Source organism: Chenopodium quinoa, unplaced genomic scaffold (genome assembly GCF_001683475.1).
Source record: "Chenopodium quinoa cultivar QQ74 unplaced genomic scaffold, ASM168347v1, whole genome shotgun sequence".
Classification (NCBI taxonomy): domain Eukaryota; kingdom Viridiplantae; phylum Streptophyta; class Magnoliopsida; order Caryophyllales; family Amaranthaceae; genus Chenopodium; species Chenopodium quinoa.
In genome coordinates, this window is record NW_018745684.1 from 10,963,863 (window position 1) to 10,986,748 (window position 22,886).

Genomic DNA, 22,886 nt, shown 5'->3' on the forward strand with positions numbered 1-22,886 from the left:
GTTTCAATATTCTTCATTAGTTAGCATGCCTTCTTTTGATGTACCTTTTTCTCCTAATAATGAATCTTATATGCTTGATTGTGCCCTCTCTCCCCATAATGATGATTATACTCATCCTTCTAATGTTGATGCTTACAATGTTGGTTGTGATCCTTCTCCCCTTGTTAACCCTCAAATTTCTTCATCTTATGAGTCTCCGATTGATTATTTTGAATCCCTTATTAGGTGAGTTGAGCTTGATTCTACTTTTGGGCCAAGTAAGGAGTTGTTTTTAAATTCTATGAGAAGTCAATTGGAGATGACGAATAGGAGTGAAGAGCGTATTGAGAAGGTAATAAGGAGAAAGGAAGAGCTAGAAAGCCAATTGTCATCTTTGTTGCATGATCTTGAATCTTTCAAATCCCATGTGTGTATTGAAGATGATGATGATGATGTTTTTGTGCAATCAAAAGAGTGTGAGGAAGACAATAGTGAGCTTTTGAGTGAAGAAAAGAGAGTTGAGAATGAATTGAATGATGATTTTGTGAATCCAAACCCCTTTCTTATTTTGATGAAGGGCATGTTTGTGATTCTTCTATTCATGAGTATTTGGACTCATTTGAGGTTATGTCCCATATATTTTGTGAGGTTCAAATGAAAAACCATAGCTTTTTTAGTGATTTTAATGAGAATGCTTCATGGGAAATAGATGAGTTTGAGATGAATTTGCATCCATTCATGCATGGTTTTGAGATCTTGGGCTTTGAGATTTCTAAGGGAAATGTTGTTTATCATCGTGATAAGGAAGATGAGGTTGTTTCTCTTGGAGATTGGTTGTTTGAGGGAGATGTAGATCATGAGTGTTCTTCTTTTGAGAATTCAATGAATAATTTTCATTCCCTTATTAGTGATGTGAGGCAAGGTGGTGAAAAAGAGATCATTTGTGAGACCATTTCTCCTATCCCCCCACCTCATCATATTCCATTTTCAAGAAAATGTGATCATATTCCCTCCTATCCCATGTCACTCCCTTCTTTACTCAAAGAGCCTATTGGGGACCCTCCTTCTATTTGTGATATTTAATCTTCCCACTCATCGTTTATTAAGGAAAAGGGCGATTTTGCCACCAAAAAACATTTTAAGGAGAGTTTGCCTTACTTTTCTTTTTCTTCTTCTTCTTCTTCTTCAAATTTTGTTGAATTTTCTTTTGATTCTTCTTCTTTTTCTTGGTATCTCTCTCCTTATTTGCGTGCACTATCCTTGTTGCACGTCATCTTCCCGTCATTTACCTACCTTCTTTCTTATGAAATGTGTAGTAGTGCATTTGACAAGCTCTTGCGATCGTTGCAATATTATTTACTAGAGCGGTCAATCTTGGACCTTAAGCAAGCCTTTCTCGGGAAGTAATTCGTGTTTTATTGCTTTCATTCTCTTTTCTTTTTAGAATAGGTTTTGACTCATGGAAATTTTTTTTGTGCTTTGTGCTGGGTACATAACTTGATATATTCTTATGCATTGGTTTAGATCAAGAATCAGGATATTTGACTCCACTTTTGCTAGCACATGGAAAACAAGATTCAATTTTAGAGGTAGTCAACTTCAAGAAGGTTTAATTGGGTCATTTACAGGTATTTACACCTATCTAATATCCGGTAATATCCTTCCTTTTTCTTCCTCTAATGATTTGTGGGTTGTTGGACATATGTTGGTTGGTTGGATGACTTTCTTTCTTTTCTCCTCCCATGGATTCTTTGGTTTAAAGTTTGAGCATGTTGCCTCATTCAAGCTTGGGGGAGGGTATTCTATCATGTTTTTGATTCATATATATTCCATGCACATTTGTATATGCATTTGCATTTTCTATATTTTGAAAATTCCAAAAAGGTTTTGTTTCTATCAAGGCAAATTTGCAATGTGTTTTTTTTTTTCTTACTTTGGACATAATACGCTTGGACTTGTATTCTTGAATGTCTTTATTCCTAAATTTTAGAGGTGTGAACGGTTTGAGAATGTGTTAGGTTGACTCTAGGATATGATATGCTAAGGTAGTTGGTTAAGAACTTTGGGACCATGAAGCCCTACTTCACTTGCTTGTGGTAAGATGGAGTTACTCTCTATAGTGGATATGAAGCCAAGAGTGAGTTATTTCTATCCCTAGTGAGGTATAATTATTCAAGCCTTCATCATACTTTGTTGAGCGACATATTTGGATCTTTGGCTATTGCATTCTCATATCTAGAACTTGACTTTTAGCTCCCAAGATCGCGAATGGACCACTTTAGGGGATGACAAAGGCATTTCTTCGGGGTTCTTATATTTCTTTATATAGGATAGATTTTCTATTTTTGGATTTGGTTTGCATTTGCCCCTCTTGCTAGCCCTTTTGAGCCATATACCTTCTTTTCTCTAGCCACAATACAAGCCTTGAAGCCTTGGTTTCACTTTCTACCTTTAGTTTTGTGTAGCAATTTAGTTTTCGAGCTTGTTTTATTGTTTATTGTTTTATAGCTTGGGGAAAATTTATTTTATGAGTATAGTTGGTACTTTTGTTTTGGATTCCTTTGGATCTTTTGGAAAAAGTTCCACTCGGGCTTCACATGTAGGTTTACCACCAATTTCAAAAGTTTTCCACACCTTTACTCTCCTAGCCTGTATATTACAACCTTGAAAGTCCTTTTAATCCTAGAGGGTTAAGTCATTTAATGGTGGCGGGAAATAGGATTCAAGCCTATAGAGCGAGTTTGCATAGCCAAGATGTTGGGTAACCTTCTCATGATTTGAATTTCTTACTTATTTTCCGGTTCCTTCGTGGAATCATGAGAAGCTAACTTGAAAGTGGATTTGAAACTTGTAGAGAGGACGTGGTTTGATTGGTTGGAACAAAAGGTGGAAAGTGTTTCCGTTAGTTCTCTATGCTTAGCATGTGTTATGTTTCAATCAACCTTGGACATCTTAGAACGTGCATACCTTTATTATTTTTTAGAAAGATTGACATTCTTTAGTGCTTGTTCCATCATAAAAGTCCACTCAAGAACGCTTGTAACCTCTCTTTTACTTCGATTTATTTTATTTATTTATTTATTTATTTGCCTTGATTTTTGTCTGGAGTTATGGGTTAAACTCTTAGGATACCCTTACGAGAGCATACTCGTCCTCTAGAGCGATCTAAGGGATTTAAAGTGCTTGATGCATACGGTAAATGTATTCGTGATTCCTACGAAAGTGAGTTAGTGTATATTCTTTCTCTTCTAGTTTTATTTGTTTAAATAAAATACATCATTTTCCCTTGTGTTTGTTTGTTTTTTTGCTCGAGGACAAGCAAAAGTTAAGATTGGGGGAATTTGATAAGTGTAATTTATGTCACTATTTTTTAGGAGTTTCTAGTTAGTTTTTCATTGTTTTGATATCTTTGTACTTGGTTTTAATAAGGTTTTATTTCATTTGTCGTGTTTGCATGTGAAATGTCATTGTTGATCAAATTTGGCTTTTCTTGCATATTTTTGGTTGCTTCTTGCATTAGATTAAACTTTATTGGTTTATTATTATGTTTAGGAACACTTGGATAAGTTCATTGTTCAAGATTGAAGAAATATAAAACATAAAAGAACAAGTAATGAAGAAATGTGCACTTGATTTGCAAGGATCAAACTTCAAACGCCTATATCTTTTGATCTACAAAACATTTCGGAGTGATTCTAATTGGAGATGAAAGCTTATCTCAAGAGCTTTCCAACGAAAGGTCATTTGCTCAATTCCGATGTAAAACAAGGGAGTTATGTTCGTTTGAAGCTGAGTAGTTTTGTCCAGCGTGAAGGAGCGGGCGCGCAGTCTAAGAGGAGTCCCACTCCAAACTTTCTAGAATGATTCTGCTTCTCACTGTTGCAGCTAGGAGCGCCCGTGCTCTGACGTTGGAGCGCTGACGTTATCTGCCATCTTGTACTCATTATTTGCTGCTTGTGACCCAGGGAATATGGTTGTGTGAACACCGTGATTATCCAACCCCGCGCAAAGTAGTAGTTACACTTAATTGGATGTAGTTGACATCTCAGATTCGTATATTGCTCGAGCTTCAATTACTGCATATGCCATATAGGGTTGTTGCTGAGGGACAGAACTCTTAAATGATGGGCTATAATGTATGTTTCAGACACATCTACACCCTATGTCCATCAATTGTAAATTGTTATAATAAGTCATTATTAGTCCAAGTGTTTTTTTGTGTTCCATATACACCAATTACTTTCAAATTACAACTTCTGCTTAAATCATGCTGGAAATCTGCGTGGAAAGTTGCAGTTCATCTTAAATGTATACGAATTTTTTTCCCTGCTGTGTATATGTCGCAATTTGCATTCATTCGGAAAGTTGCAGTTCATCTTTAATGTATATGAAATTTTTTTCCTGCTGTGTATATTGCGCATTCTGCATTCATATGCCCATAACTTGCTGCTTGAAGTTCAGCCATGTGCGTGCATGTGCTTGGCATGGTGCATCAAGCATGATATTCATATGCCCATAACTTGCTCTTGAAGTTCAGCCATGTGCGTGCATGTGCTTGGCAGGCCTATCAAGCATGATGTTCGCTGCGGCCTTGAATGCGTGCATTGATGTGTGCTTAAGCTTCAGACATGTACAGATGCATGGTGCAAGTACTGAACTACAGATGCATTGATTTTTAGTTTTGAAAGATAAGAAGGGACAGTAAACAAACACAATTCTCTTTCAACTTCTCAAGGTTAAACTTTATCCTAGTTTCTAGGCTAGGAAGCCAAGGTTAAGTTTAATTACTCATAGCGTTGATTAAATTAAATAGCGTTGATTAAATTAAACTATTTCTTCTATGTTCTCTATTAATTGCAACGTGTGGTATTTCATGATTGACTATACACATGATATGTCATCATCTTAGATTATTTTTAATAAAAAAGTAGAAATTTTGAAAGACTAAAATTGTTTATAAACGACCTGTCACCACCCGACTTGAATTAAAACTGTATAAACATAAATACGAAAATCAAACCAGCATGTTAATAATAAGAATGAAACCAACCCAACCCGTAAGCCAAATGAACGCATTTTAAACCTACTCATTGCAACCCTAACCAAAATTGACACTGACACACTGCTAGTGAGTGAGATCTTATAAAGAGATTAACCACCCTCAAGGGTATACCTTGGACTACAGGCACTCTAGACCCTAAAAAATAGAGTGTCATTTGCTTTTTTGCAATTTTTGCATCAATTTAAACCTTTGAATATTCTTAATAACATGTGATTGTAAATCAACACGGCGAATGAGGAAACTTAAAGCACTTTATTATATCATAAATGTTCCAAAGTACATATGCTGAACATAAAACTATGAGGATACAATGATTGTTACAAGCCCTAACAAGCACCCCATGAAGGAGACAACATTTTCAAATTTAAGATCTATTTCCGGAGGAGCAATTCATCTACTCAATCTACTATGCATTAGTAGACATACTAGTTGGCGAGGAAGGATCCCAACCTGGAGGCTTGATGTTTGGCCAATCTCCACGACATCCTAGTCTTATATATAGACTCTTTTTACCTAAGAAAAAAGATAATTCAAATAAAACAAGACATGGTTAAATTTGTAGCTTCAAATTAGCCTCAAGAAACTAACCTAATTTTGCCCATTATTATAGCATAAAGAAGAAATGTATATAGCATTGGCACAATTGTCCTAGTTTTAAGTTCAAGAAGTGATCAGTGTCACTAAAAAGAGCATATGTTCCTGTCATTAACCAAGGTGAAATTATCTTTAACAACCAAGTCAGGGTAGAAGAGAAAGAACATTGCAATTTTGAACGACATTGAATTCATTGAATGTTTTTCAATATCCATTCTAGATCAATGTTAACAAAATTCATCATCTCCTAATTAAGTTGCCAAATTTTCTTTTCATTTCATCCCAATCTAGTATTCCCAAACCATATGATGTTAACATTTTCACAACTTTGGAAAAACATATTTCTTACCCTATTTAGTTTGAGTATTGCTAACAATAAGAAAATTATAGGAAAATACACACACCTAGAAACAAAAAAACTGTCAAGCCTACCCACAAACTATAAAACCATAAATTTTAAGATAACATATAATCCCAATACTTATATGATTATGTCAATTAGATAAGAGAAACATGTCAAGATTAAGGCCTTCTATATAAGTATGTTATGATTATCCACAAGCCATATAGCCTATACATCAGAGGAAAGACCCAAAGGTAGATTAAGTCAAACAACGATTGAGAGAAAGTCTACAAGTGTTAATTGCTTCACACCTAAGTACTCACAAAACCATCTTCATCTTTGCCATATGGTTTCTTTGGAAAAGAAGAAACAAATGGGTGTTCAAAAAAGAAAACACCCCCTCTCTGTCAGCAAAAAACCAATGTATTTGGGCTGCATCTGAATGGTTCTTCTCCACGGAAAACCAGCAGACTCCCTAAAGCCCAAGCCCACAACACCAGTTGAAACTTGGAAACCACCACCACCTCAAACCATCAAAATAAACACTGATGCTTCATTCTTAAGCAAAACACAGGAAATAGGCTTTGCTTGTATATGCAGGGATCATGCAGGGAACTGGATATGTGGAATGGAAAAAAAAAATTGGTTGCTCAGCAGCAGAAGGAGAATTACAAGCCATCACAATGGCGTTCAAAACTATTGAAAGTAACCAATGGGAGCATTGCATTGTGTCTACAGACTGTAAACATGTAGTGGAGTTAATCAATAACAAAGCCTTTCAGGAAAATAATCGATTAACTACTCTACTGAAAACATGCAGGCAACTCCTGGACCAGCAGTCAGGTACAAGCCTTCAGTTTGAGCAAAAGGAACGGTAACAGGGCTGCAGACGCTTTAGCAAGGGAAGCAAGGAAAGGGAATGATCTTTTGTACAAGCTGAATGTTTTTTAACTCCCCACCCCTGGTTTGTAGAAGTATTATTTTGGAAGAGATACTCAAAACTCGTTCTGTTGTCTCTAATGATGGTAATGATGGTCATATACCACCTACCCAAAACGCTAGAAACTATGATGTAAGTATGTAACTTATTTGAACCTCCCTTAATTTAATCGTTCCCTTTCTACCAAAAAAAAAAAAAAAAAAAAAAGGGAGCAAATCTTCAAAACAAAACATAACACTCTAAACTAGGTTTATAACCTCATCATACAATATTGGCTAATACACTAATATGACTTCCTCAATCCTTTGTGAGCAAACACCACCACTCTGTTAGTCACACAAAGCCATAGAAGTTCCAATGGTGAAATTTTGAAGTGGGATGAAACATAAATTCTCTCTCTAATGGTAAGAGGGAGCACAATAAGGTGAACTGCTCATCCTACACCAAGTTGTTATTATGGGGAGAAAGGCAGAGGCAACGCCAAATCAAAGCTCACATTTAGTAGGGGTATCATCTATTGTGAATGTGAACTTGAATCTGAAGGTTAACCAAAGCAGTGTCATGAGTATTTCGAAACCCAGCTCTGTAGAAGTTACAATAAATGAACACCCCTTTATGTCCCCAAAACAAACGCTCACTACTTGTTTATTTCTTTTTGTAAGAAAAACCTGAGTGTTGTTCCAAGCAAAGATACTAATGACAAATTGAAGTTAATTACTAAGTCTCAAAGCTGAGAAATTGTTGAAGGCAGAAAGAGTAATATAACTCACGCAAGCATTCTTGTTTGATCGGATAGAAAAACTCAACAAGGTCAATCCTCTCTTGATGACAGTATACACTTGTAAATCAACTGAAACAAAATGCAATAGTTAAGATGACACATACCTGGGAGCTTTTTATCAGATAAAATTAGCTGTTTTAAAGCACTCAAGGAAGCCTGGGCCACAGCTTTGGCATAACAAGCATCCCAACTGTCAAACTTGACAACTACATCTGCTTTTGAATAAGATTCAGAGCCTTCATAGACTTGCTTTTTTGCCTCTTCTTTGGCTGAATATTCATCTGCATTTATGGTCAGACAAAATTAGATATAGAGTTGATAGAGTGTAATGTCAGACACCAACCCATGCACCTTGGTTTATAATCCCAGTAACAAGCTATTCTTCGAATTTCTAATCTTGATTCTCAGCCTCCTATACACACATAGAGTAATACAACGAAAGTTGGATTTGTTATAAGCTATTTATGTTGGTATTAGGAGCATTTTTATTATGTATTTGTGGGTTGAAGAAACGAAGGGTAAAAAGGTTGCAGGCCAAGAGAAGAGGGTGGTCAGACATCTGCTCTCCAATTATACTGGTCACAACAGCTGACTTGTCAAAAAATAAATAAAAACACAAGGACACTTTTTTTCTGCTTCCATATGATACTGAGTAGATTCATTTGAGGTAGACACCAGAACTAAAATTGGCATACCCTTAATTTAAGCCTGATTATAGAAGTTTGAATTGAAAAGGAGTGTCAGCTGTCAGGTCTGAATGAGGTAATTGCAGTGCAAATAGTACGTGAAACTTTGAGCAAAGACTTAGCTATCTTGAAATTCAATCATGCAAGGTTGTGAAGCCAAGTAAAAAAAACAATGCCAGCAAAACAAAATAAGTAAATACAGTAAATTATTTATTAAAAATAAAAACACATGAATCTATATCATCAGATTGAGTGAATGACTTTTTATATGAGAGCATTAATTTGTATTTAATAAAGAACCCTCCTCATAGACCTTACATATTAAAATAATATGAATAAAGCACATTCATTTCTATAAAATTTGGGAGCAATTGGAGAGCTGATTCACTCATCAGACTGTCTGCACTCTGCAGAATGCCAAGATAATCTCTAGGTTGTCTCAAAGTTTGACAATTCACACCACAATAAAAAAAAAAAAAAAAAAGAAAAAAGAAAGCTACACCAAAGGTTGAGTCCATAAGTTTAAAACATAACCGAGAGAATCCCTAGCCTCCATGTCAAAAGCATGTAATGACTTGGATGGAAGGAGTCAATTTGATGTGAGTTAAGTGGCATTGTAAAAGCAAGTAGGAATGCAGATAAAAGTGAAATAAATGCAGAGGATCTGTGCAGATGACCACAGGAGATATATACTTGGGTCACGCTGCTGACCCATCCATTTTGGAATAATGCTCTGATGTTTTTGAATTCAAATTTCAGATTGAAGTACCTGTTGCTGCAGATTGTGACAACCAGACTGTAAGTCCTGCATAAAGATGCCGCCATTTGTCTGCTCTTCCAGCAGCTCCATGCTTGCCACCTAATGTTGCAACAACGGCTCGAACATGGCTGTGCAACCATGAAATCATAAAGGGGAGCTTCTCACAAATATAAAACATAACAAAGAGGTCTTGCTTATGCTTGAAGTTTACCTACTTAGACTCTCTAAAACTGCTGCCTCTGCTTCTGCCACAGCATCAGATCCGTCTGTATTCACCCCTGGATTTGAAAGCAGATATTGATTCACTGCTAGATCAGGATAATGTAACAATTCATACATAAGCTATTACAATTAGTATTTTTTACCACACCTTTACCTACTCCCATACCACCAAAAGGTAAGTAATTAAAAATAAAAGTATCAGTGAAGAACTATAAAATTGAATGCAGTATGATAGAAGTATACCACAGCACTAAAGGCGGCATGAGAACTGACAAACAATGCAACTGGAGGTGAACATAAGCAGCTAGAGACTCTAGATAAAATGCACAGCAAGTAGACAAATGGAAACAGTAGTATTTCTAAAATTAATGATTTAATGAATAGCGACTTCACTTTGGAAGCCCTCAGTGTTCAAACCTCTTGTAGCGTATTCTAGGCTAAGCAATAGACTGAGCATCCAATGTGAAGCTAGAGCTCAATCTTGAACTATGTAGCATATAATGACTTGGGGCTAGAGATCGGATTCATTTAAGAAACAGGAAAACCTCAATTCCCAGCCAATTTTTGGGCTTCATTAACATGGAAACAGCTGGGGTTTCGGAAAAGCCTAGGATATCTCAACGAGGACAGGTCCCAGAGGATTCTGTGATTTCTAGATCTTTTAATAGCTTAATTATGTATGCTAAACATTTAGAAGAATTAGGACTGGCTTACTATAAGAGGTAAGCTTTGCAAAGTGGGTGATGGCGTATGGAAACATTAAAGCTCAAGAACTTATTTGTTAGGTCATCACTCATCTACATATAATTATATATTAAAGCTCATGGCTCATGGTGTAAATTCTTTTAAAGGGTTGTTTGGTTCACACTAAGAAAAGGAAAAGAAAACAAGGAGAAAGTAATTGAGAATGGATTGTTTGGTTTGAGGGATAATAAAATACAAAAACCCTTGCTATAGAGCCCTCTTCCCCCCCTCCCAACCCCACACCCCCCCCCCCCCGGGTCTTTCATAGAATGGTGATGCAAGGGTGTTGGTGGCTGGAAGTTCTAAGGAGGTGTTGTGGAAAGCAGTGGAAGTTCTAACGGTTGTTGTGGAAAGCCTTAAGTCCCAAAATGATTTGGGGTTGGCTAACATGAATCATCATCAAGAACTGTCCGCAAAGAAATTTAACAAAGAAAGAAAGAAAAGTAAAAAAAAAAAAAAAAAAAAAAAAAAAAAAAAAAAAACAATGAAAGTGGACGAAAAACAAGAAAAAGGGTGATAGGGTACCTCAAAAGTGAGTATGATTCATTGATGCAATGTTTCCTAGGGGTGGTAGGCATGATCCCATCAACGACTAATACCTCAACTACAAAAGCAAATTCAAAAAGCCAAAAAGGAAAGAGAGGGACATGAAAATTTCTAAGCATCTATGTTCCTTTACGATGGAATTCATGGAACGGTACAGAAGAGTTGGAAACTTGGATAGTAATGTGTCAAGTTACAGAAGTCATCAAGTTACAGAAGATTGAAGAAGATATTGATACTAGCCTACTAGGAAACAAAACTTTTCCTCAAATATTTGGATATAATTGACACCATTTCCAAAAGTTTATTCTTGTATCTCAGACAAAATTCCCTGCTAGTATCCCCTTATATTGATCATTGTTATCTAGATATGAAACAGAATGCTAGGACCTAGGATCAAACAGATAAAATACACAAGCACAGTAGAGGGAAGATAGCCAGCTGGTGATATGATGTATTGCTAATTAGTGTAATCAACAATACAACTCTCCTTCTTTCGAGAGGAAGGAAGCTCTCCAAAACTTGTTACTACAACTTTCTGGATAATCCTCACCTCCTACCATCCTCCTCTTTATAATCTCTTCCCTAACAAACTTCTACAGCTAAGAAGGAATAACAAACTAATTCCCAAAATTACTACATTAACCCAAAACCCACTAACAACCTCATAACAGAATTCCACCTCAGCATCAAGTTGCTGGAGAATTCTTATTGGCCTTCCTGCGAGCATAAGTAATTATGGGCCTGGGCTGATTCCTTGCAATACCCCCTTCCCAAACTTTCACCTTGTCTTCAAGGTGGAAGGAGGGAAACCTGCAATCAATCTCATCAAAGTGCTCCCAAGTGGACTCGAAATCTTGCACCCCTTTCCACTTGATGAGAACCTCTGTCGCCTGCTGAGAAGTCCTAACCCCAAGCACTGATTCTGATTCAACTTCCAGCACAATGTCTGAAGTGAGCTGAGCAGGGAGATGGGTGGGATGGTGTCCTGTTCCCACAGCCTTCTTAAGCTGGGAAATGTGAAATACCTGATGTATTTTGGCAAAATTTGGCAGCTGTAGCCTGTATGCTACCTTACCAACCCTTTGCACCACTGTGTAGGGGCCATAGAATCATGGAGAGAGCCTCTCATTCTTTCTCTTTGCCAGGGACTGTTGTCTGTATGGCTGAAGTTTCAGGTACACCATGTCCCCTTCCTGAAATTGCCCATCTCTCCTACTCTTATCCTCATATTGCTTCATATAACACTGTGCCCGAGTCAAGTGGAATTGAAGCTCTACCAAGATAGCATCTCTTTCCAATAATTAATCTTCTAAAGCAGACACAGCCGTGCTTCCAGATGTGAACCGCACTAGATGGGGAGGTTCCCTTCCATACAGAGCTTTGAAGGGTGTACAATTAGTGGCAGTGTGGAATGCCGTATTGTACCAATACTTAGCCCATGGCAACCATGAGGCCCAACTCTTAGGCTTCCCACTCACAAAGCAACGAAGATATGATTCCACTCCTTTGTTGAGTACCTCCATTTGACCATCTGTCTTGGGATGATAAACCGTGCTTCTCTTCAAGTGAGTGCCCTGGAGCTTAAACAATTCGGACCAGAACACATTACGGAAAACTTTGTCTCGGTCTGAACAATGGAGGAAGGTATTCCATGGAGCCGTACTATCTCCTTCATGAAGCATTGGGCAACCCCCTGAGCTGTATAGGGATGTTTTAAGGGAATGAAATGCCCATACTTCGTGAGTCGATCAACAACTACCAAAATCGAATCCCATCCCGAAGACTTAGGTAGGCCTTCAATGAAATCCATGGATATGTCCTCCCACACCTTATCCGGAATGGGCAGCAGTTGTAGCAAACCCAAAGGAGAGAGCATTGAAGCTTTATTTTGCTGACACACATGGCATTGCTTGACATAACTTGCCACATCTTTTCTCATGCCCAACCAATACCATTCCGCTGCCAGACGCTGATATGTCTTTAAATCTCCAGCATGTCCACCTACCGGAGAATCGTGATACTCTTTAAGCAAGCGAGCAGTGAGCTCAGATTTGTTAGGAATGACCACCCATCCTTTGTACTTTAACACACCATTTTCCAGAGAAAAACCATTTAGGAACTAAGTCCCCACTGTGCAATTGAGAAATCAGTTTCTGTAACCCCACATCCTGATCAATAAAGGACTTGACAAATTCCCAACTAACTCCACAAGCCGTAACCATAGCAGCGTATTCCACTTCCGGGGGCTGTTGTCGCGACAGGGCATCGGCCACCTTGTTAGCAGGGCCTGGCTTGTAATGTATGTCAAAGGTGTAGCCTAACAACTTACTCGCCCACTTCTGATAAGCATGCTCTACCTCCCTCTGCTCCAACAATACTCTGCCACGTGTCACTCAGAGAACATTTTTAAAATTTTCCACCCTTGAACACATACCTTAATAACCTACATTTATTGTTCTACCATTGAAGTAAGTTTAATTGCATTGCTAGATTTCCGAGAAACAAATAAAATACCAAGAATAATACACCAGACCACTCAGCACATTTGTATGTAAAATTCTGTATTAAAATGAACTCCAAATAAATAACAACAGAGTGAACAGCAGTGTGCAAAAATTATGGAAAACTCTTTTTGCAATCCAATCCAATATATAGCAACACCAGAGTTCTGTAAACTTACAGGACTCTATGCTTTGCTTTCCAAATGTTTCCAGCAAGCCTTTCGTATCAAGTGGTGTATACCTGATTAGAACCCATGTATATAAACTTATAATACTTTATAAATTAGATAAGTAAAAGGAAGATAGCAAAATCTGTGACAAAAGGGAGAAAATACAGAAATAGTGAGGCAGGATGTAGAACAATACTGATGCTAAACCATAATTTTTCCAATATTGTTCTGCATCTTGGAACTCAAACCTCAGTGCATACAATAATGTGACCCTAACAACTGTGGTCTTGACTCATTCGGCATTATAGTATCTCAAACATTATTTAGTGTCTTTTACTTGATAATAGAGGAAGACTTGATATTCAACTAACATTTAAAATTTTTATCAAACATTATTTAGTTACGTGGGCTTAACAGAACCATTGATCCTTAGCTACCAGGGAAGATAAAGGCAAAAATTAAGAATTGCAAAGATTGTAACCTGTCCAACATAATCTTCAAAACCCAATTCTATTCCCATTACAAATATAGCATACACGAGGAATTTTTTAAAAAAATTTGCAGGTTAATTTTCTTGAGTCTGGTTAAAGGCTTGAGTAGCAAGTCAACATGTTATAGACCGGGACTGATTCAACGAAACTCACACAAACTAGAAGAAGGACAGATTGTTCATATATTAATCGGAAGGATACAAGGGGTAGTAGCTTGAGGCTACAATTCTCCAAGCAACTTGAGGTTGCAACTCTCTAGTGTTTGCCTTACAATTTTCTGGATAATCTCCTTCATACTCAAACTACCATTCTTATACTAGTGGTCAATGCGACCTTAGGGAGAATACATGTGACTACCATTCCTTCATCTTTTCTTAATTGCCTTTGTCCTGTTGCAAAGAAATGCCTTCCCTATGCTTGTTGCTGCCGCCTTTTCTCGCGCTTCGTGTACACTAATGGTGGTTGACTTGGGTCCATCACAATACTTCCCCCCAAAAGTTTCACCTTGTCCTCAAGGTGGAAGGACGGAAAACGATCGAACATGGACTATTAATCTTCCCAAGTGGCTTCGAACTCAGGTAACCCTGGCCAATGAATGAGAACCTCTAGGATCACCGTATTACCCCCTCTGCATTTGCAGACATCTAGCACCTTTTTTGGTTCGACCACCAGTTCCAAATCGGCAGTGAGTTGCGCCGGAATTGTCTGATTGATGGACCTATCGCCGACCGCTTTCTTAAGTTGCGAAACGTGGAAAGTGGGGTGGATTTTGCAAGAGCTGGGCAAGTCCAGCTTGTAAGCCACCTCACCGATCCGTTGGAGAATCTTGAAAGGCCCGAAAAAATGAGCTGCCAGCTTTTCAAACGACCGTTTGGCCGGGGAACGCTGCCGATAAGGGCGGATTTTGAGGAACACCTCCTCCCCCACCGCAAATTGCTCATCTCTTCGATGTTTATCGGCATTATCTTTCATGATCTGTTGAGCCCGAATTAAATTCAATCGTAACTCATCCAACATATAATCGCGCTCCTGGAGTTGCTCTTCTAATGAAACCACAGTTGACCGATCGCAACAGCCTCGACGGCTCGCGGCCGTAAACCACCTTGAAAGGCGTGGTCTTGGTGGAAGTATGCGGTGAAGTATTGTACGCATACTCCGCCAAAAGCACCCGATCTCGATCCGAGATAATGGTCGAAGGAAAACCGTGAAACTTCACAATCTCCTTGACAAACAGCTCTGCCAACTTTAGGGCAAAAATGGGTGTTTCAACCCCACGAAGTGCGCGTACTTTGAGAACTGGTCGACGACCACCAAGATTACATCAATCCCTTTAGATAAGGGAAGCCCTTCGATAAAATCCATAAACACGTCTTCCCATACGGCCACCGGTACCGGCAAGGTTTGGAGGAGACCGGTCGGACTTTTCTGAGACACCTTATTCCGCTGGCACACGTCGCACGACCCCACATACTCCCCTACCGCTTTCCTCATACACGGCCAATACCATTCGGCTGCCACCCGGAGGTAGGTTTTCACCTAGCCGTCGTGGTCGCCGGTAGGTGAGTCATGATACTCACACAACAATTTTGGGATGATGCTAGCTGATTTAGGTAATACAATTCTCCTTTTAATTTCAGCGATCCACTCATCTCCTTCCAATTCTCTAGTCAACTCTTCCCAATATTCTAAGAACATATCAAAGCACTCAACTCAGTGCTTCCTTGAAAGTGCGTCGACTACTCGATTGGAAGCTCCGGGCTAACATTGAACTTCGAAATCAAATCCCACCAACTTTCTCATCCACTTTTGATACTTGTTGCCCACCTCATGTTGTTGTGTAATGAAACAGAGACTTTGTTGATCGGTTCGAACCACGAAATGCCGGCCTAATAAATAGTGTCTCCATTTCACAATGGCCAAACAAATCGCCATGAGCTCCTTCTCATAAATGGACTTAGCTTGAGCCCTCATCCCCAAGAGTTTGCTATAGTAAGCAATGGGGCGGCCCTCTTGCATCAAAATCGCTCCAAGCCCATAGAAGCGTCGGTTTCTAGAATGAACTCTTTTCGAAAGTCGGGCATTGCAAGAATCGGGGCGGTAGTCATGGCCTCCTTAAGTTTCACGAAACCCGTGCCGCCTCCTCGGACCAACCAAAAGCGTCTTTCTTGAGTTGTGCGGTTAAAGGTCCAGCCACTTGAGCATAATGGGCTATGAATTTGCGGTATTAGCCCATTAAGCTAAGGAATCCCCTTAACTCTTTAAGATTTCGTGGGTTGGCCCAATCAAGGATGGCCTTGATTTTTTCCTCATCCATTGCTAACTCCCTGTCGTGAGATTATGTGTCCCAAATATGCCACCTTTTGGCTACCATATTCACACTTCTTATAATTGGCATACAACTCATGATCAGTCAACTTTGTGAGCACTTGTTGCAAATGATCTCGATGCTCGCTTTCGCTCTTGCTATACACAAGGATATCATCAAAGATGACCAAAACAAATTTCCTTAAGAACGGCCTAAAGATGTCGTTCATAAGAGATTGGAACGTCGTCGGGGCATTAGTCAATCCGAATGGCATTACGAGGATTTCATAATGCCCCTCGTGAGTCCGGAAAGCCGTCTTGTGGGTGTCTTCGGCTTTGACTCGGATTTGATGATTCCTTGGATTTTAAATCCAACTTTGAAAATATTATCGCTCCATGAAGCTCATCTAACAACTCGTCGATGACCGAAATTGGATATTTATCCAGCACGGTTTCTCGATTGAGAGCTCGATAATCGATACAAAACCGCCACGATCCATCCTTCTTTTTAATTAGAAGGACCGGGCTTGAAAAAGGGCTCGTCGATCGCTTGATAATACCGGTTTCTAGCATTTCCCGTATCATCTTCTCAATCTCGTCTTTTTGAATTTGGGGGTACCGATATGGCCTTATGCTAACCGGGTCTCGACCTTTCTTCAAAGTGATTGCATGTTTTCTGCCTCTAAAAGGTGGTAGTCCACTAGGTAAGTAGAATACATTCTGAAATTGCTCCAAAAGAGCTTGTAAGACTGGCGGCCTAGCTTCACATTTCAACCCATTTCCAACACCTCCAACAGCTCTACCATTCACCCCAACACCTCCAAGAAGCCCATTTTCTTCTTGATCAGCTTCTTGGGCTTGCTCAACCTGATTGATTTCCACCCATAGCCCATTTCCTTACTTACTAACTGTACGAAATAGGGCTTTGAGTGAAACCAAAGCCGCCTCCAATGAAGGGTCTCCGGTGAGTATCACCGATACTCCGGGTCTCTGGCCATCGTAAATTGCATCTTGTGAGTTTTCCAATTTGTGGTGACTACTCCGAGTTTTTCCAACCATTGTACCCCAAGGATGAGATCGGTATTGCCTAATCTAAGCGGAAGAAAATCTTCCACCACCGTCACTCCACCATTCAATTTGACCCTTACTCCTTAGACATACACCCTTACCACGCACGATATCACCATTACCTAGCGACACCCCGAATTCCCTGCCTTCCGTCGAGGGAATACTTGCCTCCTCAACAAGCGTTATGGAGATAAAATTATGCGTCGCTCCCGAATCTATCATGACTACTACTTGCCTTCCTTTGAAAACCCCCCTCAACTTCATTGGCTTCGGGTTGGAGATTCCGACCACCGAGCAAAGAGAAACCTCAAGATTGGGTTCGGGCTCCTCCTGTTCTTCTCTATCCTCAAAGTAACTCATCTTCATCTCTCCTCTTCACCCCCAACTCCGGCAAGCAAAACACTCAACTCTTTCCTCTTACAATGGTGTCTGACTCCCTAACATTCATCACAACGAAAACAGAGTCCTTTGGCCCGTTTTTCCTGGTTTGGACCCACTGCTGTTCTATGAGATTGCTGGGCTGTATTGAGCCGGCACAAATTAATGGACCCTTGTGACTCAGGGGCTCGAGGCCAAGAGACTAGGGGGCGGTGGGTAAGCCATATGATTGTATTAGGCCCCCACCACTTCGACCCGCGGAATTAGTCTGGCTGGGCCCACGTGGCTTGGTCCAGCCTTCCACGAACCTATACTCCCCTTGCTTCTTCCATTCACCCTGTTTCTTTCTTCTATACGCCCAGCCAAATCCATGGCTCTCTCCAAACTTGCAGGGTTAAATAGCCTCAATTCTGCTTTTATTTCATGTTTCAATCCATTCATGAACTGACCTAGCATCAAACTTTCGGGAATATCCTCCAATTGAAAAGCAAGTTCTATGAACTTCCGACAATATTCTTCCACGGTCGCTGACTGAGTCACGACGAGCCACTGTTCGTGGAGGCTGCCGGCATTCGACGACCGAAATTCGCGAAGCAAAACGGTCCTTCAGATCCTCCCAACCCCCAAACGGCCTCCTTTTTCTTTCCCAATGGAACCACTACAGCGTCGCCCCGTCCATTGCCACCACAGCCGCCGACACCTTATCTTCCTCTGTTAATCTATAGAAATCAAAATACATCCTAGCCCTCATCACCCAATAATCAAGGTTTTTACCTTCAAAAGTGGGCATCTCAAGCTTTTTATGTTTCCAACGGCCACCGTCTCCGCCTCCATCCTCCGGCCACCCTCGCGGGTCCCTTCTCCTCCACTCCGGCATTCCGTACTCCCCTCCGATTGGTGTACGGACTACATTCTCCTCGTGACTAGCTTTTGCCTCTAGGTTGATGAGAGGCGATGGCCTGGTAACGGGCTGGCCGTTCACGGCTGCCGAATTTCCTCTCGAAACTTCTCATTTTCCTTCACCTTCAAGGTCGCCTGCATTTCCTAGTCATGGCGGAAAAGGTCAATTCGGCCTTCTAGCCTCACCAAGCCTTCATCTTGCTTCTTCCTCTCTGCTTCAAACACAATAGTAAAGTGTTCGGTCATGGCTTTCTGGGCATCTGCCATGGCTGAATTCACAACCTCCGCCACAGTTCGACCGACAGAGGCTTCTTGGGAGTCAAGCTTGCCCTCGATCACCGCTAGCCTAGACTCAATCTCTTCCACCTTACCACCCACAACGTCTACGCGCCGGGATAGAGTTAACACCATTTTTATTTTTTTAAATATATCAGGGAGGTTTCTCGCAACGGCAGTCACAGGACCACCGCTCTGATACCAAGTTGTTATAAACCGGGACTGATTCAACGAAACTCACACAAACTAGAAGAAGAAGGACTGATTGTTCATATATTAATCGGAAGGATACAAGGGGTAGTAGCTTGAGGCTACAATTCTCCAAGCAACTTGAGTTGCAACTCTCTAGTGTTTGCCTTACAATTTTCTGGATAATCTCCTTCATACTCAAACTACCATTCTTATACTAGTGGTCAATGCTGACCTTAGGGAGAATACATGTGACTAATTTACAAATTTAGAAAAACCATCAATAAACATAGTTAAAGTTGGTTGCCCTTCTTCCTTCATCTTTTCTTAATTGCCTTTGTCCTGTTGCAAAGAAATGCCTTCCCTATGCTTGTTGCTGCCGCCTTTTCTCGCGCCTCGTGTACACCAACGGTGGTTGACTTGGGTCCATCACACAACAAAAACATCCTAGCTTATTTTGAATACATTTTGTTCTTGATAAGGAATGAAGCTTGCAACAGAATCTACCTACAAATTCCCCACTAAGACGAATGTGTTGTGCAGCAAAGGCAAGCCTTTGCTCTCCCTGTCTTCATGGATACCAAACAGATGTGGTCCTCCTCTCTTTCACCAGGTTAATACCAAGAAAATAATTCGAAAGTATATTCAAATTTCAAAGTTTACGCAGCACCCAAAAAGATCATAAAAAAGGTGTATAACATGAAAGGATGTCAAAAACATTTGTAGAATGAGGGTAATTAACATTTAACACCCCAAAAATAAAAGGATTATTGTAAGAATTCTTGAGGTACATCTTAAAATTACCCTCACTTCTGAGAAGCGGAAAGATCTCTGTCAAACTAACCTTATTATGACATAATTAGGACATTCTTAATCCTCACCCCTCTTCACTAACCCTCCCCCCCCCCCTCTCTTTGTGCATCATCCCTTCCTTATCATGAGAAGATTAAGTCATTCGACCTTTCAATTTCCTAGTATGAAAATTTTTGGGGAATTATGAATTTCATATCCTAACTATCGACTGATAAAGAAAGCAGGAAAAGAAGCTAATCACATATGACTGGAACCAAAACTCTAGTAATACTCTCAATTATAAAGCACCTCAAAAGATATTGGGTTAAACTTTCAGTATACGATCAGTTCGTTTCCAATAAATTTATCCTATAAAATCAGGACATATACACCAGTCAAACAACAAAGCTAGTTCAATCAGTCAATCCTACATATTTATTAAAAAGTATTTTCCTGGAATGTGAGGATCATACCGAAGACCAACTGCAAGCTCTTCAGCAACCTTCTGATTGATCTCTGTGGAATCACCAACTATATAGATTGATGTCCCTTTGAGAAGTTGAAAGACACCAGTACTAAGGGATTCCCAGGATTCCATGATATCAGGCCACTTGAGCTCCTGGTCTTGTTTCCTCAAGTTGATAACCAATTGGTCCTCATCAAGATACCTGTCACACATATTAGAGCTTAAGGGTTGTCCAGAAGTGGAGTGTTCAAAGAACATAAGCGTGCAAAAATTATATTTTTACCATATAGTTTCCCCAGGTTTAATCCTGTCATAGAGCTGTTTAGTTTCCATCAGTGTTGTGATGGATCCAGGTTGCTTAATTCTTACAGCTAAGGAACTTTCATCAACGTCCACTTGTATTTCTTTAGAACTTTGCACCCCTGTATCTTTTAGCAACACTCTTAGCTCCAAATCGGAAGATCCATCAGAAAACTGCATTATGTTTCACTTCCAAAGGTTTTCATGTTAGCATTTAGTTGGGGGCAAAAAAAAATGGCTATTAAAATATAAGATAGTAAGCCTCATGTTAAACTATCAAAATCTAACACCCAAGAAAGGGGAAAATAATTATAATTAATAAATCTACAGTTGTCACTGTTAACACTTAACACACTTATGGTTGTGTCCCAGGTGCACCAGGTGCAGAGAGATGACTACTAAAATCTCCAGAATAAAATCCTTTTTTGTCTAATTTCACCGTTTTTTCTACTAGTTTAGCTTCTAGGGTAGAGGTATGGAGCAATGATCCAAGTGCACTAGTAAAATTAATTATTATAAAGTTTATAAGTGGTAGTACAATGGGGTGAAACCGATTCCAGAAGATGCATTAAATCCGAAAATAAACAAATATACGGTAACAGTTTCATTATATAACTTCTTTCTAAGAAAAATAGAGTACCAAATGCATTCCTTTTGGGGATGAGCCTATCACCAAAAACAAGGTAGTGTGAAGGACCAAATAGAGAATTGGTAAGGCAGATATATACAATAATTCACCAACCCAAACCAAGACAAGTGACCCATTGATCCAAACAACGAAACGAGAAAATGTAGAAAGGATGTAGTAATGCCCTTCATTAACACACTATTTCATGTAATTATGCCCAATAACATTAAGACCATGTTTGGTTAGTGTATTTTTTAGATTAGAAACGGATTTGGTTAAGCCATTACCATTATCAAAAATGTTTGGTTAAGAGATTTGGTAACAATTATCTTTACCTAAGGGTAAGGGATTCCACCCATTTGGTAACAAATACCCTTACCCTCCTTAAACACAAAAGGATTCCGATCCTTTCTATAGTTGAACCAAACAAATGAAATGGTAATGGTTACAATAAAGGTAATATCAGGGTAGAAAACTAAATTGAGTCTAAATTCTTTGTCTTCAGAAAAATCACAGTGAAATAGAAACTATACTATTGCCACAAGCTTAAGCAATGCACAATTGCACAATACATTACGAAATCATACCATACACTTGAGAGCACGATGCGCCCGGAAACTAAATAAAAAAGGGTGTCTTAAATAGGAAAAGAAAGTACCTCGTAGTGGGTGGTATTGTTGGGTTCCATGGAAATACTTTGGCAGGAAAGAGGGGTGAGTCTTGTTGAAAATCGGCCATTAAAATGTGGTGAAAGAGGGTGCTTAGATTTGGAAGAAGATGGTTTAATGGCGGAAAGCTTTGATGGCCATGTGATACCTACTCCTCCTGCAACACCTGCCATGCCTGCCTTTTAGCTTTCTCTCTCCTTGCGATTGCAGGAAGTCAAGATAAGGAATGAGATGAGCCACTTTCTTCACCAAAAAGATACAAGATGATACGACGAAGCTTCAATAGAGTTAGCTGATTTTGTAAATTGGGCTTTCTTTTATTGTAATGTTGGGTTGGTTTTTGTTTAGGCCGGTTACAAACGAAGTGAGTATATTTTTCACTTTTTTTTGTTAATAGTTGCAATTCATTGTTCATGATAATTGAAGATTTTCTCTCATCATAATTTTCTCGCTTGAATAGTTGCCTTATGGATAGTGATAGGGGTGAGAACGAAAAAAAATAAGGTACCCTGAAGTGCCGAATCGAAACTGAAACTTGTGCAACAGGTTTCAGTTTTAGGTAGTAAAATAGGTAACCTGTTGTAATTGGTTTCGGTTCAGGTTTTCAATTTTTTGTAACCAGAACATGTAGGGCACCTTGTAACTTAATACCAATTCGTACTCCCTCTATTCCAATATTGCATTTATTCTAAAATTTCTATTTCTATTATTTTATTAATAATTATTTGGCTATAATATACCTGTTAAATCGAGTGACAATAAATATTGTACATCAATTGTGTAGATACCTGCATTAAAATGACAAAAAGTTATCCCAAGATAAATAAAAGTTATTCAATATGATAAAAGTTATTTCAAAAAAATTTATATAAAGTTGCTCTTAAGTAAAAAATCAAATTTCAATAGGGAAAAATATTTATATGTTTTAAAATTACCCCAAATAAGTTTTTTTTTTAAAATGTAGAAATCGTGTCTCTTTAAAATCAATCAAGGGCACATTATACATACGCAATACTATTAATTTCTTGATTTAGAAACACGAAAGAAATTGGATTATAATGTATTAATCCCTTATTTGTGCATACAACATAGAATTAA

The 22,886-nt window shown here is 39.1% G+C and overlaps 1 protein-coding gene across 3 annotated transcripts; it reads right to left on the reverse strand.

Annotated features, from left to right (window-relative positions):
• Window positions 1–5,274: 5,274 nt before the first annotated feature.
• LOC110718294 (probable inactive shikimate kinase like 2, chloroplastic) lies at window positions 5,275–22,100 on the reverse strand. 3 transcript variants are annotated; one of them, XM_021897132.1, is made up of 8 exons: window positions 21,779–22,100; window positions 20,476–20,666; window positions 20,200–20,394; window positions 13,338–13,399; window positions 9,357–9,450; window positions 9,155–9,273; window positions 7,804–7,980; window positions 5,275–5,554 (listed from the first exon to the last, which is right to left on the reverse strand). In XM_021897132.1, exons 1-8 carry the CDS (start codon window positions 21,959–21,961, stop codon window positions 5,448–5,450), a joined length of 1,128 nt encoding a protein of 375 aa, XP_021752824.1. In that variant the 5' UTR covers window positions 21,962–22,100; the 3' UTR covers window positions 5,275–5,447. The 3 variants fall into 3 exon arrangements, with proteins under 3 accessions (XP_021752824.1, XP_021752825.1, XP_021752826.1); XM_021897133.1 differs by having other exon boundaries at window positions 9,357–9,423; window positions 21,779–22,097; XM_021897134.1 differs by having other exon boundaries at window positions 20,476–20,681; window positions 21,779–21,981.
• Window positions 22,101–22,886: the final 786 nt, after the last annotated feature.